The 17,802-nt window shown below is 37.4% G+C and overlaps 1 protein-coding gene across 2 annotated transcripts in view; it reads right to left on the reverse strand.

Annotated features, from left to right (window-relative positions):
* STARD3NL (STARD3 N-terminal like) overlaps positions 1-17,802 on the reverse strand; it is a 55,815-nt gene that overhangs the window by 17,990 nt on the left and 20,023 nt on the right. For both annotated transcript variants that reach the window (XM_025449403.3, XM_025449404.3), the window contains 2 exons: positions 6,177-6,444; positions 508-585 (listed from right to left, as the gene is read on the reverse strand). In XM_025449403.3, coding sequence (XP_025305188.1) covers positions 508-585; positions 6,177-6,401 — 303 coding nt within the window. In that variant the 5' untranslated portion in view covers positions 6,402-6,444. The remainder of the gene's footprint in view (positions 1-507; positions 586-6,176; positions 6,445-17,802) is intronic.

Consider the following 17,802-nt stretch of genomic DNA (forward strand, 5'->3'; position numbering starts at 1 on the left):
ACTCATATGGGGAATATAAAAAATAGTGAAAGGGATTATAGGGGAAAGGAGGGAAAATGAGTGGGAAAAATTAGAGGGTGACAAAACATGAAAGACTCCCTAACTCTGAGAAATGAACAAGGAGTAGTGGAAGGGGAGGTGGGTGAGGGTATGGGGTGACTGGGTGATGGGCACTGAGGGGGGCACCTGACGGGATGAGCACTGGGTGTCATACTATATGTTGGTAAATTGAACTTCAATAAAAAATATATATATTAAAAAAAAAGGCTCCTTCTGTTGCCCTTCCTTATCTCTCATTAATCATTTTCTTTCCTTCCTGTGACAAGACGATTCATTACAAAGAGAGTGAGAGTGCACTGACTGGTCTGGAAACTGAGAGGGAAGGAAAGCCAGGGTTTAAGAGAGGGAAAGAGAGAATGGCATAGTGTGTGTGATCGACTCAGAAGAAATTCACTTGTGGTTAGATTCATCATATCTGAAGTGAAATGTAAAATAGGAAATACTTACGAATATATCAAAATAAGAGGAGTAGTAGTCATACTGCACCACCTCCTTCTCTAATGTGTTCTCAATGCCTCCATTCACCTAGAAAGGAGAGTGAAAAGTAAAAATGAGACATTTACGTGTGAAAATAATACAAGAAAACATACATGTAAGGTTTTGTACACACTTTTCTGCCTACCTTCTTAGAACCCTGAAATGTTAAAATAGGAAGAACAAATACTCATTAACTCTAATAGAAAAAATATTGAATAGCATTTCCCACTTCAATTCTGAATTCATTTATTCAACAAATATAAATGTATGATGAAAAACAATGCCTTGTTTGTAGTTCCTATTTTAGCAAACTAAAATGTTTTTAAAACCGCTTCTTTTTTCTTCTAAATAAAATCTTCAATTATACAAATGTATAATTTTAAGGGAGACAATTCACATTCGTCCAGGGCTGCCCTCACTCTCTGCCCACTTTCCATTGTTTTAGCTCTTGGAAGGCCAATGGGTCCTCTAATCTTAGCAAAGATCAATAACATGGGACAGAAGTGTAGATATTCTCTCTGGTTTTTCTTTTTTATTTGCTCCTGGCATATGAAAACCCTGCACTTTTATCAACATATATTTTTAACGTGGTAATGAAATGAGGGACAAACCAGACCTACAATCATATGTGCTTAAGTTACAATAAATGATGAAAATCAGACCTAAGATTACAAACTTTCCTCTGCCAATTCTCCTACCAAGATGACTTTTAAATGATCAAGTTCAGAACTCTACATATTACACTTATAGAAAATATTTTTTAAAAAAAAATAAAATAATAGGGCATCTGTGTGGCTCAGTGGTTGAGTGTCTGCCTTTGGCTCAGGTCTGCCTTTGGCTCAGGTCGTGATCCTGGGGTCCTGGGATCGAGTCCCACGTTGGGCTCCCCACATGAAGCCTGCTTCTCCCTCTGCCCATGTTTCTGTGCCTCTCTTTGCGTCTCTCATGGATAAATACATAAAATCTTTTTTAAAAAATCAAGTAAAGGAACGTGTGTCTGACAGTTAATGCAGCAGTTAAGCGGACACTAGAATCATTAGGGCCAATGGATTAGGGAATATGACATGCAACAGTAAACTGGCATTTCCAATCTGGAGTATAGACATTGTTTATCCTGGCAAACTGATGGAGATGATCTGAAAAAGGACAAACTGAAGGGTGATGGACCAAAGACCTGGATAAATGAGGAGAAAATCAATTAAGGAATGCCTTTGTAAGGTTTGCTAATTGGTCAAACTGGAATTAAAGTTGCCACAAGGAATGGATCCTCTTGGCTTGGAAACTTTTACAAGTATTTGTATTTGTTGTTTAAATGCAAATATACCATAAAAAACATTTGGTACTTTAAAATCCCTTAAGGAGGTTTCGGTTTCTGTGTAATTTGTGCAGACTAGCTACTGACCTGCTTGAATATAGATCTATATAGCATATAGAATGGAAAACTTGGGAGCAAAGAAAAATAATTATTAAAAGCCAAACAATCATGCAGTGTTATCACTGTGTGTCTCCAAACTAAGGACACTTAGCACTATCTCAAATATTAGAAGAATGATTATTCCAACTGACCTACAGTAAAGAGGGGTTCTTAATCTCTATCCTCCTTGCTAAGAACAGCTAACAACCTGCTCATGAAGTTCTTCAATCAACAGACAGTAGAAAAAAGGTTTTCTACAGTATCTGCACACTTTAAAAGACCCTGATTTGGAGGGTGCCTGGGTGGCTCAGTTGGCTAAGCAGCTGACCCTTGGTTTCAGCTGAGATCATGATCTTGGGGTTGTGAGATCGAGGCCCATGTCAGGCTCTGTACTCAGCATGGAGTCTGCTGGGGATTCTCCTTCTTCCTTCTGATTCTCCCCCTGCTTATGTTCTCCCTCTCTCTAAATCTTTTTTTTTTTTTTTAAAAAGACGGATTTTGTCTTGCCTTTAAATAGAGAAATCTCAATCTACATCTGTAGCTCCAACCTGCACTCTAAATCTTATTTCAAAATCTTTGTCTCTAGCTCAAGGTGTCCACTATAGACTCGTCTTTAGTTTCACATGGAACCTCTCCTCACAGCTCTGACAGAGCTCATCCTGTTCTTCTACATTCCAACACGAGAAATCTTCAGAGTCGTTTTTGGACACCGGGGATGATAAAACCAGCCTATCGGTAAGTCTATCAGCATACTTATTTTTTTAGTATTTCTCTAAGGTTAGCTTTTTCTTTTCTAGTCCCACCACCGTACATGGGATTCCTTTAACAGCTTTAGAACCGATCTGTCCGTAAGGTAATCCAACTGGCAAACCACTGCCACAAGATCTTTATCCATTCACCAAATATTTAATGAAAACGTATTAAGCGTCAAGTATGGTTCTAAATACAATGAATACTTTAGTAAACAAAATAGTATCTCTGTCTTTATGGAACTTATATTCTACCAAGCAGTGAGAGATGACAAACAAGAAAATAAGTGCCATGCAGAGAACAAAGCAGAGCAGGGTGACACTGTAATGGTTGACTTCTTTTGGTCCAGTGGTAAATGGAAGGCTTCTCTGTGGTAATATTTAAACTGACAGATTACCAGCATGATAAGCAGTCAGAATCTGCATCAAGATAAAGGCAATTAACCATTTCATTTAGAAGGAACAACTAGTATAAAGGCCCCAAACAGAAGAGAGTTTGTTACATTGTGAGACCAGGAGGCACGTCTGGGCTGCTCTGAGTGGACCAGAACAGAGAGAGAGTAGGGAAGGAAGTCTGGAAGCTCCTTGGGGCTGTGCAAGCCATGTTACAGCATTTGGATTTTATTCAAAGTGCTCTGATAGGTCAGTGAAGGGTTATAAATAGAAAGTAACATTATCTGATTTGTGTTTTTACTTTTAAAAGTCCCTCTGGCTTCTGTGAGGAGAATGGGCATTAGGAGGACAAGAGTGGAAATAGGCAAATCGGCTGGGCCTCTGGTACAGTAGTTTGGATGAGTGCTAGCACCGGCATGGTTGAGGGGACCAACTATAGGAATGGAAAGAAGAGGTCACATTTTGAATATATTCTACAAGCAGATTTGACAGGGCTTACTTTTCCCCTGGATGTGGAGCGTGAGAAATACAAAACAAACAAGCAACTTAATAAACGATGAGTCTTCATTTTTGGCCTGAGAATCCTGCTTCCTTGAAGCAAGGAGGAAAACTGGCTACTTTGAAAGTCATAGATGAGGGCAAAGTATTTTGGTTACTGTTATGATTGCAGAGGACAGCTGAGTCCCATTACTCTGCCAAAAGCCTAACACCCTTTGTGCTATTTCTTTCCTCTTTTCAAGACCAACACTACAAGGCAGTATAAGATACGTGTCTTATCTCCTCAGCCAAACTTCAAATCTTATATAATTTTTTTTGTGTAGTTCACCATGCCCTATGCCCTAGCACTCAGAAACGTAGAGACATGTAAAAAGAACAATGGATGTGAGTGATTAGAGATTTAGAGACAGACCACAAATTAAAGGGATGAATAACCCAGGTCAGGACTGACAATATAAAACAAACCGAATTAGAAACTAAATGTTAATAAATCATTTATTAATAATAAATAAATAAATAAATAAATAAATAAATAAATAAATAAATCTTTGCTTAAAAGGTCAAGATGTGCTATTTTACTATATTCTTATATGATCTTTTAATTTTCCAACAGGGGTAACTAGTAGTCAGTGGAAAAGTTGAGTCTTAAAACACATATCTTAATTTGAAAAGATATATGCACCCCTATGTTTACTGCAGCATTGTAAGATAGCCAAGAAATGGAAGCAACCCAAGTGTCCATCAACAGATGAATGAAGATGTGGTGTATACACACACACACACACACACACACACACACACACACACTGGAATATTAGCCATGAAAAAGAATGTGATCCTGCCCTTTGCAATAATGTGGATGGACCTAGAGGGTGTTATGCTAAGTGGAATAAGTCAGAGAAAGACAAATACCATATGATTTCTCACTCACATGTGGAACTTAAGAAACAAAATAAATGAACAAATGAAAAAAAAGAGACAAACAAAACAGACTCTTAAATACAGAGAACTGATGGTTGCCTGAGTGGAGGTGGGTGGGGTGATGCATGAAACAGAGGGGATTAAGAGGCATAAGCTTCCAGTTACAAAACAGATAAGTCACAGAGATGAAAAGTACAGCATAAGAAATATAGTCAGTGAGACAGCAATATTGTTGTCTGGTGACAGATGGTGACTATGCTTATTGTGAGGACTGAGTGATGTACAGGAATGTTGAATCATTATGTTCTGAAACTAATATACCATTGTATATGTTCATTATACTTCAATAAAAAAATTAAATAAAAATACCTTTCTTAATTGCTAGGCCTAGTGATTTTTTTTTATTTATAACATGTTGCATAGAGGCAAAAACCGATCCTCTCTGATGAACAATAACAGTGCACAGTCCACTTCACTTCCATTTCAATTTTGTTGAAGCAATAAGAAAGGAAGGATGAGAGAGTGTGATCTCCCCCCCCCCACAATTTCACACACTTAAAAGCAGATAGTGATATTACTGGTAAATCAATAAATGCTTTGATTTTGTGCTGTCATTAAAATTAAAATTAAATTAAATTAAAATTAAAATTTTTAAGTGAGTTCCCTTAAAACTACTGCTATGCTTTCCTGTTAAAAGATGTATTTCTTTTCATTTCTTAATACACAGTCATTAGTTTTGGAAACTTTAACTCTTTTGAAATACATATTAATTTAAATTTTGTCTTTAAAATATACATGTGGGACAAATAATAAAAAATATTCTAAATTACGATGTTTCTAAATTACGATGTCTTATCACTGGCTTGATTGGTTTTAAACAACTCTTGCCTGTGAAGAAAGCATTCTGGAAGTTTCCTATTTGTTGGTAAGGAATATAAACAGAGCCAAGGCTTTGGGAGAAAACAAATCTATTGAGTTATATAAAATATATTATTTAAATGTATTTTTACCTTTATTAATGTAGCAACTGGAGAACTTAATCATCTGTGAGGCTTGCATTATATTTCCATTGGACAGTATTAGTCCAGATAATTATATGACAATATAACTGCATAGACTTGACAAGACAGAGATAAACCTCCAAATGTTTCTACAACATTTTTTTCCATAAAATATGAATAGTCCCTTTCTGAAACAGTAAAGAATGCATGAAAAATCTCAAACATGGGGATTAGAAAAGTAGGTTTAACAGCTAAAACATATTCCAGAGGCTTACTACCTTTTTGGAACAAGAAAAGGGTCAGGAAATAAATACTCAAGTCAAGCACTGAGCACTAAAGCCAGTCATGAACAATAGGTAAGTGGATGGGCAGGGTTGTGTTCCAATAAAACTTTATAAAAAAGGCCAGATGAATCTGTCCCCCAGGCTGCAGTTTGTTCACTCCTGGTATAGAGCAAAACACCATGAATTCAAACTTCAAAGTGAGTTTTAAATGACCTGGCTTTGCTTTAAAACATGCCAATACAGCACAAGAAAAGTCAAAATCAGCTGGAAAAGAGCATGGAATTCACAAAATGAGACAGAAATGATGAGAAAAATAAGAAAATTGTTTCCTGTCTCTGGAAACAACTCTTATATAAAGTCATGGGAAAAAAACACTTACATTTAACTCTATTATCCACAGTAATGTTACAAATAAGAGGTCAAAGGTGACAAACAAACAGAAAGTCCTCCTGACATCAGATATGCCTTTCTTCTCTCTTCCTTCATAGGATTCAATCCTGGCCATGAGGTGTGTAGGGTTGATGGAATGGACGTCGCGCAAAGAAGCGTGAGAGCTCTGGCTCCCTGTGAGAGCGTTTTCCATGTCTTCTTGCAGGGGGTTCATCCTGAAGGAAGGTTAAAGGAGCCTTTTTCCAACTTCACCATCCCTAGAGAAAGGAGAGCTTTGTGTTAAATCAGAGCTCACCTAACACCACCATGCCAGCCCCACCACCCACCACCGTGCAACTGTTTCTTTAATGAGCAACAGTGTCTTAACTGAAGACATTTGTTTTGATGAAGACAATAAAGAGAAAGTGAAATGGGAAGCAATTCTAGATGTTATCAATCAATACCACAAAAGAGCTGTTACAGAAATGAATGAAATAAAGAAGAATGCAAATTTACAGTATTAAAGAGAGAAGACAGGATGCTAACCACATGAGAAAGGTATAACTGATAATCCAGAGCAGACCCGTCCTTTGCTGTGCCAGGGATAAAACCTTTCCAACTCTGTGTCATTTCTCCTGAACCAGGAAAACATTTTCTGAAAGCTCCCCAGACAGTAGGTAACCAGAATATCTAAACTAGACAGGAAAAACATATTCCTGAAGAGGAAATGCATTTCCCCATCACCTCTGAATGAGTAAGCATGTTTCCTGGCCTCTTCTTGGAAAAGAAGTACACCCCCACCACCACCACCACCAAAGTTCAGCATTATGCAAACACCTCTGTGCTAATTACACAAGTTACAGCTCTATCTAGAGATCCAGGGCCATCTCTCCCCAAGATCAGGATGTGCTTCTATAATAAAGGTAAAAGATTAGTAATCTAAGTGGTCTGATCACCTCACAGGTGATGCAAAGTCATGAAACAGTATGGTGAACGGTGTCGTTTACCAAATATTCCCGTTTCCCTCCCATAGCATCTCTCCCCATGGGAGGATTCTATACCCCTGGCTCTATCAACCTCATGAGCCTTTCTTTGGCCAATGTATCGCAAGCAGAAGTCTGTGTGCCACTTTTGTCCAGATCTAGGAAAAATGCATTGATTCCTTTCTTTCTAGCATAGTGACTGGTGATGTCCAGATAAAGAAAAGCATTTTCAAGGTGAGTAAAATAGAATTTGTTAACAGACTGCTGAGATTTTCCTAAAGCACTGTTTTCCCACTTGGTCCTATTCACAGTCCAGAACTATCTCTTTACACATGACCCTCACTTCTCTCCCTTCCCACATTCGGGAACAAAAGTCCTTCCCACATTTTCATAGATGTGGTAATAAAATGAATTAACATTCTTGAAAGCAATTTGGTTACATAAACTAAGATGCTTTAAAATATTCATCCTTCTTGGGCTAGTAACCTTACTTCAGCAAACCTAGAGAAAATTAACTGTAGACCTTCAGGACAGAAACTGATCTATGTCATTAGAGGTCAGGTTTGTGATTACTCTTGAGCAAGAAGTTGACTAGAGCTCACAAGTTTGATCAAATTCCATTTCTTGGCTTGAGTAGTACTACCATGGATGTAGGTAGTGGTTTCAGTGGTATATTGATTTGTGAATATTCAAAATGCTATACACTTATGTACACTTACCTATTTATGAACTGTGTATGTGTCTCTGTTAAGCAGACCTTATCATCATATATCTATAATAGTTCTGGTTAGAAAACAATCTAAATATCTAACAGAAAGGTAATAATCATAGATAAATAGATAAATCATAGTACAGACACAGTAGTCATTGAAATACTTATATAGTATTTAGAAGTCAGAAAAAGGCTTATATTACAATAGTAACTAGCCTAAAATCTGAATATTAAATGGAACACACATACACATACAGAGTATGTTCACAATTTTGTAAAAATAAAACCAAATTTTTAAAAGAATGTACCTATAAAGCATATTAAACGTTAATACTGATTATCTCTCCCTGATAATATTATATCCCCCCTTTTCCTTTTCCATATTTTCAGATTCCCTATTTTGTTCATAGTGTATTTACAACAGGAAGGACTAAATTCAAACGTAATATTTTTATAGTCCTGGACAGATGTCCCAGGACTTTATGAGGCTCTTTCCTACTTTTTCAACACATCCGGGTGACAGTAGATAACATCATCTTGGACGTTCTGAAAAGCTCAAAGAAGTCCACTTCAGTGCTTTGTAAAATAAAATAAAAAATTCCAAAAACCAAAATTATTTATACACAATTTCTTTCTCAATGAGATCATTACCATCCTAGGGGAAGGAATACCATTGGCATATTCCCCAGTATAGTTGCTCTTAAAACAAAGTTTGCAAAACACTAAATTTACATGCCAGGCTTCTAGGAGTTCATTCTGAAACAATAAATAAAAAGGAAAGCAACTGTGTTTTCTGTGATGAAACACACATTTCAGAGTTCAAAAAGACACCAGAAATGCTCTCTAAATTTGAACCCAGATAAATACAGACCTATTTCTGTAATAATACATTCTACAGTAAGAAAAAGCAATCTAAATAGCGTTTAAACCAATCTAATATTCTATTAGCAACTGTATCTAAAAATTAAATTCTCAAGTCTACTAAACTGTACAGACAATCCAACAAATTCACAACTGAAACTCAGGGCTGTTTTTAGGAAGAAAATCACTTCCAAGGTAATTAGATCATTTTCTCAGGCTCATTCATTCCTCCTTCCCTGAGCCCATTCCTCATGAATAAAAAATGGTAACAAAAGGCGAACCCTAGAAATCGAGCCTATTTCAAACTAAAACCTGACACCATACAATGGTATGCACCTGCCTTGAGAAATGAGAATCATTACATTATCTTTTAGATTCATGTGCACAACTGCTAACTAGCTAAAATATATAGGTATTTATATACCTTCAACAACAGTTACTCAAAGCACAGACTGTCGTGAGCAGATTGATTCTTATCAGACTGATCCTTCCCTAGGACAGAGGGAAATCTTAAAGGGGAGAGTTTCCTTTTAATGTATAAAAAAAGAGAAGGGTACTACATAAAGCCCCTTCCAACTCTACAATCATAGGACTTCATGCTAACTTTGTTCTCCCAAGATTCAAGTGTGGATTCCTCTAGGAAGACGTCACTGAAATGCTTGCCACATTCCAATCCCCAGGCAGGGTCAAGCACATCTTCAAGTTCCCCTGGGACTGTAGACATGCCACTTCCGGTATTGCTTACCACAATGTGCCCTAATTACCCATTACTCGCCTCTCTCTCCTGCTGGTCAGTGTGCTCCATAAAGGCCTTGAGTTTGACTTGCATACCTCTGTGCCCCAGGAACTACCACAGTATATTGCACATGGCAGGAACAAAACAACTGCTGACTAAGTCAATTCTACCATCTAGCACAGTTGGCTTTCAAAATTCTCTGAATGGAAGAGACGACAACTGTTTTTTTCTAAGGAAGAGCTTGGATATTCGCCCAGTTATAATTTTGGAACTATTGAATATTCAGTTCTTGGTACTGAGAGCCTCTGGGGTTGGCTTGAGGAAAGCTAAGCCTCTCTAACGTGGGTGTTACGCATTGATTAGCTGTATGCACAGGAACCTAAATCTACAATTCAAGATTTTTTCCAACTATAGGGAAAAAATATGGGGGATGAGGAGTGGGGTGGAGAATTATTAAAAAAAAGACAAACATCTCCTTATCTTTTTCTTGGATTTGTATAAGATGAGAATCCCCTTTTGTTGTTTCAGTTTTTGAAAATGAGATTCCTGTCTTCCTGCCTAGATGAATATCTTCCTATACTATAATATTAGCCAGCTATTTTTATAATCATGCTGTTTTAACAACTGCCTAAAATTCAGTGGCTTAAGACAATCTACATTTAATCTCAAGCTCACAGGTCTATAGGTTGCCTGAAGTTCAGCTTATCTAGTAGAGGCTCAGCTGGGCAATGAGGCTTCTGAGGCTCAGCTGGGCAATGAGGCTTCTGGGGACAGTAGAACTTGGCTTCACACTGTGTGTTCCATCTACTCTGATCTTTGTCTGTCCTCCTCCTTGGACCAGGACTATCTGGGTCATGTTATTTTCATGGCAAGTGGCAAGAGCACATGAGACAAGCTAGATCATGTAAATACATTTACAATCTTTGTATACACGTCTGCTCATATTCTATCAGCCAAAGTATATCTCAAGGCCATGCCCGAAGGCAGCAGAGCTGGGATGTACGCTCCATTCAAAGAAGAGGAGAAGGAGTATTTGCTGGTTAACGTTCCAATCCAGCACAGCTATCAAGGTTCTAAACCAGGGTTGGCAAACTATAGCCTGAAGGTCAAATAATGGCCTGCTGCCTGTTTTTGAATATCGGGTTTTAATAGAACACCATCACACCCAATCGTATTGTCTATGGATGCTTTCACACTATGATGGCAGAGGTGAATTGTCACAACAGAAACCATATACTACAATATTTACTATGGGCATTTTTCTAGAAAGAGGGATTACTGTTTTCATTAGCTTCACAAAGAAGACCCATGTAAGATTTAGAGTTGTTTAGATTAGCAAAACTAGGTTAATTGATGAATATTAATTTTTCCGACACATGCTCTGATTGCGTGATTGGCAAAAACCTGTAATTCATTCTAATTTTTCCACAAGTTGCTCTAGTGACACCACAGGTTAGGTATACACCTTAATGGTGGCTTACCCGAGGGCCACTTCAGCAGTGCCTACAGCATAAATATGCTGCTCTTTGACTTAATTCTCTTTCCTTAATTTCACACTACCAGAATTGGAGAAAAACTATGCCCCATTTATGTTGGTAGCTTCATGAATGATGATATCCTTCCCACATGCAAGAACCGAAACAAAAAGAACAAAGATCCTTTCTGCTACCAAAGAGAAATGCTTACATCTTTGGGATTCTTCTACTGCACTCATCCCCAGGCTGGGTGCAAATGCTGAGCCAAAACTTCAACTCCATCTGCTTCAGCACAGAACTGATACTATCCAGATGGTAAACAGCAGCTGCTCTGAGCACTCACTACCACTGCTAGCATCAGACAAAAGTCCCACACATTCTTGTACCTTCCTAGGAGGAGTAGAGAGAGCCTCTAGGCACCTATTGCCGGTGCCAAACCATGTCTTTCAACCCAACCACCCAAGCTTCTTCTCTGTACTACTTCTGGCAACAGCCAGGACACTGTATGTTCTCCAAGAGAGTGTCAGAATGACAGACTTTAAAATCACTTAATTTTAGACAAACTTTAGTCATCATCTTAACCAAAGGGCTAGGGAGCAGACTTGGCTTATAGGCATGTTTTGATTGGTCTTGCACATTGTTTCTCAAGATTTTGAACTAATCGCTAACATTTTAAATAATAAATTTTCATATAAAAATCCAGATGTGCAGCTTCCCTTGAAAAGTTAAAAATAGAATCCCCAGGCCTGCATTTCCTTACCATGACAATAAAGTCAAGAAGCTGCTGACCTCTTTAGATGGGGCATGCACTTTCTACTTGGCCTAGGTTTTGACCTAGCTTGGAGGCATTTGAGTTTGCCACTCTGACCTATTTCCTTGTTTTATAGACAAGGAGATGAATTAACACTTGAAGACTAGTCTCATCATATTGTTTCAAAGCTTTCATCTTTGTTACCAAAGTTATTCTTGCCTATAAAACAAATGTATTCTTAAAGATAAATTAAAAATAAAGAAAAGAAAAAAAATAAAGAAAAGAGAATCTGAGGCCTATGTGGATTATAGGGATGTGCCCATCTAAGAGATACTTTAAAATATATTTTAAGATTAAAATTTGGGTCTTCTACTTCTTTCCTCTCCATCACTCTGCCTCCTCCCAGATTACTAAAAGGAACTAGGAGTTCCTTAGTGTTTAAATGGACCCAGGGATGCAGGCAATGAATTTGAGAGTCCGTAGAGACACGGGCTGCCTCGCTGTGCCCACTCTATCATAGGACTGGGTTTCTTTGGGAGGAAGAAGCAGCCTCAGCTGGCTATCCTCTTGTAAGGCCCACATATAATAAGACCTAGTTTATGATGGCAAAAGTCCTATCTAGAGTCTAAAGGTTCCAAGATTAATCAGCTAGAACTGGGGAATGGGAATATTGAGAAAATAACCTGACACTTACAAACATGCCCTGCCAGTAAGAGAAAGAGGCATGGTAACTAAGAAACAGACGCTTTAAAGAATAAACATGCAGGGAACCCTGGGTGGTGCAGCGGTTTAGCGCCTGCCTTTGGCCCAGGGCGCAATCCTGGAGACCCGGGATTGAATCCCACGTCGGGCTCCCGGTGCATGGAGCTTGCTTCTCCCTCCGCCTATGTCTCTGCCTCTCTCTCTCTCTCTCTCTCTGTGACTATCATAAATAAATAAAAATTAAAAAAAAAAAAAGAATAAACATGCAGAGAGAGAGGATGTGGGAAGGGAGCTAAAGCCAACCTGGAGTGTCAAAAAAACATAGTGAAACAACCTTCCTATTTTAAAGATCTCAGTATGAGGTGAGCAAAGCTCTGCTATGCCTAAGAGTTGGATATCCTACATGTCAAACTCAATTATTAACCTTTCGTAAAATAAAAATGTCAAGACAGTGTGGTACTGGCACAAAAACAGACGCATAGATCAGTGGAACAGAATAGAGAATCCAGAAGTGGACCCTGAACTTTATGGGCAACTAATATTCGATAAAGGAGGAAAGACTATCCATTGGAAGAAAGACAGTCTCTTCAATAAATGGTGCTGGGAAAATTGGACATCCACATGCAGAAGAATGAAACTAGACCACTCTCTTGCACCATACACAAAGATAAACTCAAAATGGATGAAAGATCTAAATGTGAGACAAGATTCCATCAAAATCCTAGAGAAGAACACAGGCAACACCCTTTTTGAACTCGGCCACAGTAACTTCTTGCAAGATACATCCATGAAGGCAAAAGAAACAAAAGCAAAAATGAAGTATTGGGACTTCATCAAGATAAGAAGCTTTTGCACAGCAAAGGATACAGTCAACAAAACTAAAAGACAACCTACAGAATGGGAGAAGATATTTGCAAATGACATATCGAATAAAGGGCTAGTTTCCAAGATCTAGAAAGAACTTCTTAAACTCAACACCAAAGAAACAAACAATCCAATCATGAAATGGGCAAAAGACATGAACAGAAATCTCACAGAGGAAGACACAGACATGGCCAACATGCATATGAGAAAATGCTCTGCATCACTTGCCATCAGGGAAATACAAATCAAAACCACAATGAGATACCACCTCACACCAGTGAGAATGGGGAAAATTAACAAGGCAGGAAACAACAAATGTTGGAGAGGATGTGGAGAAAAGGGAACCCTCTTACACTGTTGGTGGGAATGTGAACTGGTGCGGCCACTCTGGAAAACTGTGTGGAGGTTCCTCAAACAGTTAAAAATAGACCTGCCCTACGACCCAGCAATTGCACTGTTGGGGATTTACCCCAAAGATACAGATGCAGTGAAACGCCGGGACACCTGCACCCCGATGTTTATAGCAGCAATGGCCACGATAGCCAAACTGTGGAAGGAGCCTCGGTGTCCAACGAAAGATGAATGGATAAAGAAGATGTGGTTTATGTATACAATGGAATATTACTCAGCTATTAGAAATGACAAATACCCACCATTTGCTTCAACGTGGATGGAACTGGAGGGTATTATGCTGAGTGAAGTAAGTCAGTCGGTGAAGGACAAACATTATATGTTCTCATTCATTTGGGGAATATAAATAATAGTGAAAGGGAATATAAGGGAAGGGAGAAGAAATGTGTGGGAAATATCAGAAAGGGAGACAGAACGTAAAGACTGCTAACTCTGGGAAACGAACTAGGGGTGGTGGAAGGGGAGAAGGGCGGGGGGTGGGAGTGAATGGGTGACGGGCACTGGGGGTTATTCTGTATGTTAGTAAACTGAACACCAATAAAAAATAAATTAAAAAAAATAAAAAAATAAAATAAAATAAAAGAGAAAAAAATAAAAATAAAATAAATAAATAAATAAAAATGTCTACTTCATGTTTGCTTAAGTGAAGCTTATATTTTTTAAAACCTCCAAAGTGGTTTGTAGAAAAGATGTTCTAAACAAGGAAAAAGTACAATTCATTGCCCTGTACTTCATGCTGTTGGTGTTATGAGGTATGTCGATCTTAGCCTGGAAAGTAAAGGCCTGGTACAATGCTGATGAAAGTGGCTTTAGAAAGACTGGCAGTGGGCAAAGTTAAGGAGCTGACGCGTCTGTGCAACACTTGGGCTTCCTGAGCTGGAGAACCAGGATTACAAAGTACTACAGGCAGTTTAAAAAAATCAAGGTCAAACAAACCCTTTTTGGGGGGCAAATAGCCCACTACCTATTGGTTCACATTTCAAAAGTCTTGGTTTACTTTATGCCATATAATACTTCAAACTAAATACAATGTCTACAAAAATATTTCTAAAATCTAGGCTATTGGATTGAATTTTATTATCTTTTATTTTGTTTGAGGTTTTTATTTAAATTTTAGTTAACATACAGTGTAATATTGATTTCAGTAGAATTTAATGATTCATCATCTACATATAACCCTCAGTGGTCATCACTAGTGCCCTCCTTAATGCCCACCACCCAGCTAGCCCATCTCTCACCCATGTCTTCTTCAGCATCCTTCAGTATGTTCTTTATAGTCATCATAAAGAATGAAATCTTGCCATTTGCAAGGACACGGATGGAGCTAGAATGTATTATGCTAAGTGAAGTAAGTCAGTCAGTCAGAGAAAGACAATTATCCTAGGATTGAATTTTAGTAAAAAATTTAGTAAAAAATTCTATAAAGCACTTAAATTAAATCACCCTGTTGTTTGGTATTACTTCAAATAAAAAAGAAAAATCTTTCCTCAGTCAAGTCAAATTTTGCCAGTAGATCCCTATAAGTTTAACAATTGAGTGAAATATTAAAAAAAAAAAAGAAATGTATGTGCATGTATAAAAACTCTGCAAAGCTTTTTACAGATCTGCCCATATCATCAGGGCTACAATGGGGGAGAAAGAGAGAATTTTGAAACAATTAATACCGCTCTCTGATAAACAATAAATTCAACACATCAATAATCAGAGTAGAAATACTGTGTTCCTAAAGAAGTAAAATGGTTCGCAGACCAAGATAGGAAAACACTGACAGGACATATGTTCATCCCTCAAGAGGGGAAGAGGAAATGTGCCCATCAGAAAACGGATGGATGGAGGTCAGTCCAGAAGACAGAAAAGGACTATCACGACATATGGAAGCTGTATTTAGCCTGGCATCTTCAAGTGGGAGTACCCTGACTGTTGGATTTTCAGTATCTCCAGTCCACAGGCCAGATTATTTCTATGATTAATATGATGGTATAAAGGTATCATCAGTGCCTTTTGTCACTAAACAATTTAATAATTCCTTGCATGCCTCCTACTACCTTTTAAAAATTGTTTCTTATTAAAATGTCATAGTGTAGATAGATAAACAATAGACTGACCAGCTTGAAATAAACAGTCTACATAGCAGCTACAGTATTCACTGCAGATGTGAGATGTGAATTAACCCATGGGGCTCTATAAACAGATGGTGACAAATCGAGTTTCTCACGCATCAAGAGAAAGAGCTGTACTATAACAAAGACTATATGATGCTGCTGAGAAATTTTTGGGGAAGTGGATGTCTGGATGTCACCTGATGATCCTCAAAAGCATTGCTCTTTGAGAACTCCTAGAGATACCAACTCTGAATGGTAGTCATCTTTAAATATTAGCATATTTTGTTTAGTGACGTTCCAAAAATAAGAGATTTATAGAAAGTCATACATTCACTCGATTATTCTTCCAATATCTCCTTATAAACTTACAAGATACACAACAGTTGTGAGAATGGACATCCTTGTCGTATTCCTAACCCGAGGGGAAAGCTCTCAGTTTTTTTCAATTGAGGATGATATTCGCAGTGGGTCTTTCATATTTGGCTTTTATGATGTTGACGTATGCTCCTTCTGTCCCTATGTGGTGGAGGGTTTTTATCAAGAAAGGATGATGTATTTTGTCCATCTACTGAGGGAATCATGCAGTTCTTACCCTTTCTTTTATTAATGCGGTGTATCACACAGATTTATTTGTGGACTTATATGCAATTATCAATAATTTTCTGTAAGTAAATTATTAAGAGGACCACAGTTATCAGGCTCAAAACAGAGATAGAATAAATGAACTTGACTCTGTCATGGTAATACAGTACATTTGCCTATTTTAAAATCTAATTTACTAGTATTTGAGTATGAATATTAATTCATAACCAATAAAAGGCAGGGGAAGTTCAGCTAAAGCTTCTTAATAAGGATATAGATTCTGACATATATCCTCTTAACTAAGCAAATATAGCTAATATTTAGATAAGTGTAATACATTTGAAATCAGATGTAAGATTTACCACTCAGTATCAATAATGTATGCCTTACCAGAAAGAACAGAGATAAAACATGCATCTTAAAAATGAATAAAATGTAAAAGCTAAGTAAATGATAGATTACAATCAAAATGGGAGGTTTAATAGTTTACTTTTTTAAAATATCTATTGGTATTTTAATGACATACATATGGATGCAGATTATTTGAATACATAAGTTTTTTAAAGCTTGATAATTATTTTTTAACCGCTCCGTCATAGACTATATGTTATTTTGAAGATATAATATTCTTATATTGAATTAGATTTTTTTCAGCATAAAACTATACTACTAAAAAAATCTAATTCAATAAGTCTTAAAATTTGGAACTGTATATAGAAAAAATAATGCATAATAGACACTCAGAGCAGTACTTTCTAAAATAACTACTGAGATAAATATATAAAAATTTTTGTAATTAAATTTAAAAACTGATAGTTAGACCTTAGGAAAATGTTCATATGGAGATGTTTATAAAAGACTTCTGAAGAGGCTCCTGGGTGGCTCAGTCCGTTAAATATTTGACTCTTGATTTTGGCTCAGGTCATGATCTCAGGGTCCTGGGATCAAGCCCCACGTCAGCCTCCACACACTCAGCTGCTTGAGATTCTCTCTCTCCCTTTCCCTCTGCCCTGCCTTCCCCCCTGCATGTGCATACCTGCTCTTTCTCAATAAATAAATAAATAAATAAATCTAAAAAAAATTCTGAAAATGTTCTACTATAGAATCACTGAAGTAAGAACACGTGAAACTCTCTGATATTGAATGTAAAGTTCCATTTTTTCCTTTCCTATATCAGGGATGAAAAGTGGATACAATGGAAGTAAAACATCTTACTCTGGAAAAAAAAATTCATTTGTATAAAAAAAAATAACAGCAAAAATAGTGGAAAGTTGCACTTATAAAATTCACTTCAAGTGCTTTAATTACTTTTTAAATAAAGAATAAAATTTAAAAATTAGACATTTTGGGATGCCTGGGTGGCTTAGCCATTGAGAGTGTCTGCCATCGACTCAAGGCATGATCTTGGGGTCCCGGGATCAAGTATCACATTGGGCTCCGTGCATGGAGCCGGCTTC

This window comes from Canis lupus, chromosome 18 (genome assembly GCF_003254725.2).
Source record: "Canis lupus dingo isolate Sandy chromosome 18, ASM325472v2, whole genome shotgun sequence".
NCBI lineage: Eukaryota > Metazoa > Chordata > Mammalia > Carnivora > Canidae > Canis > Canis lupus.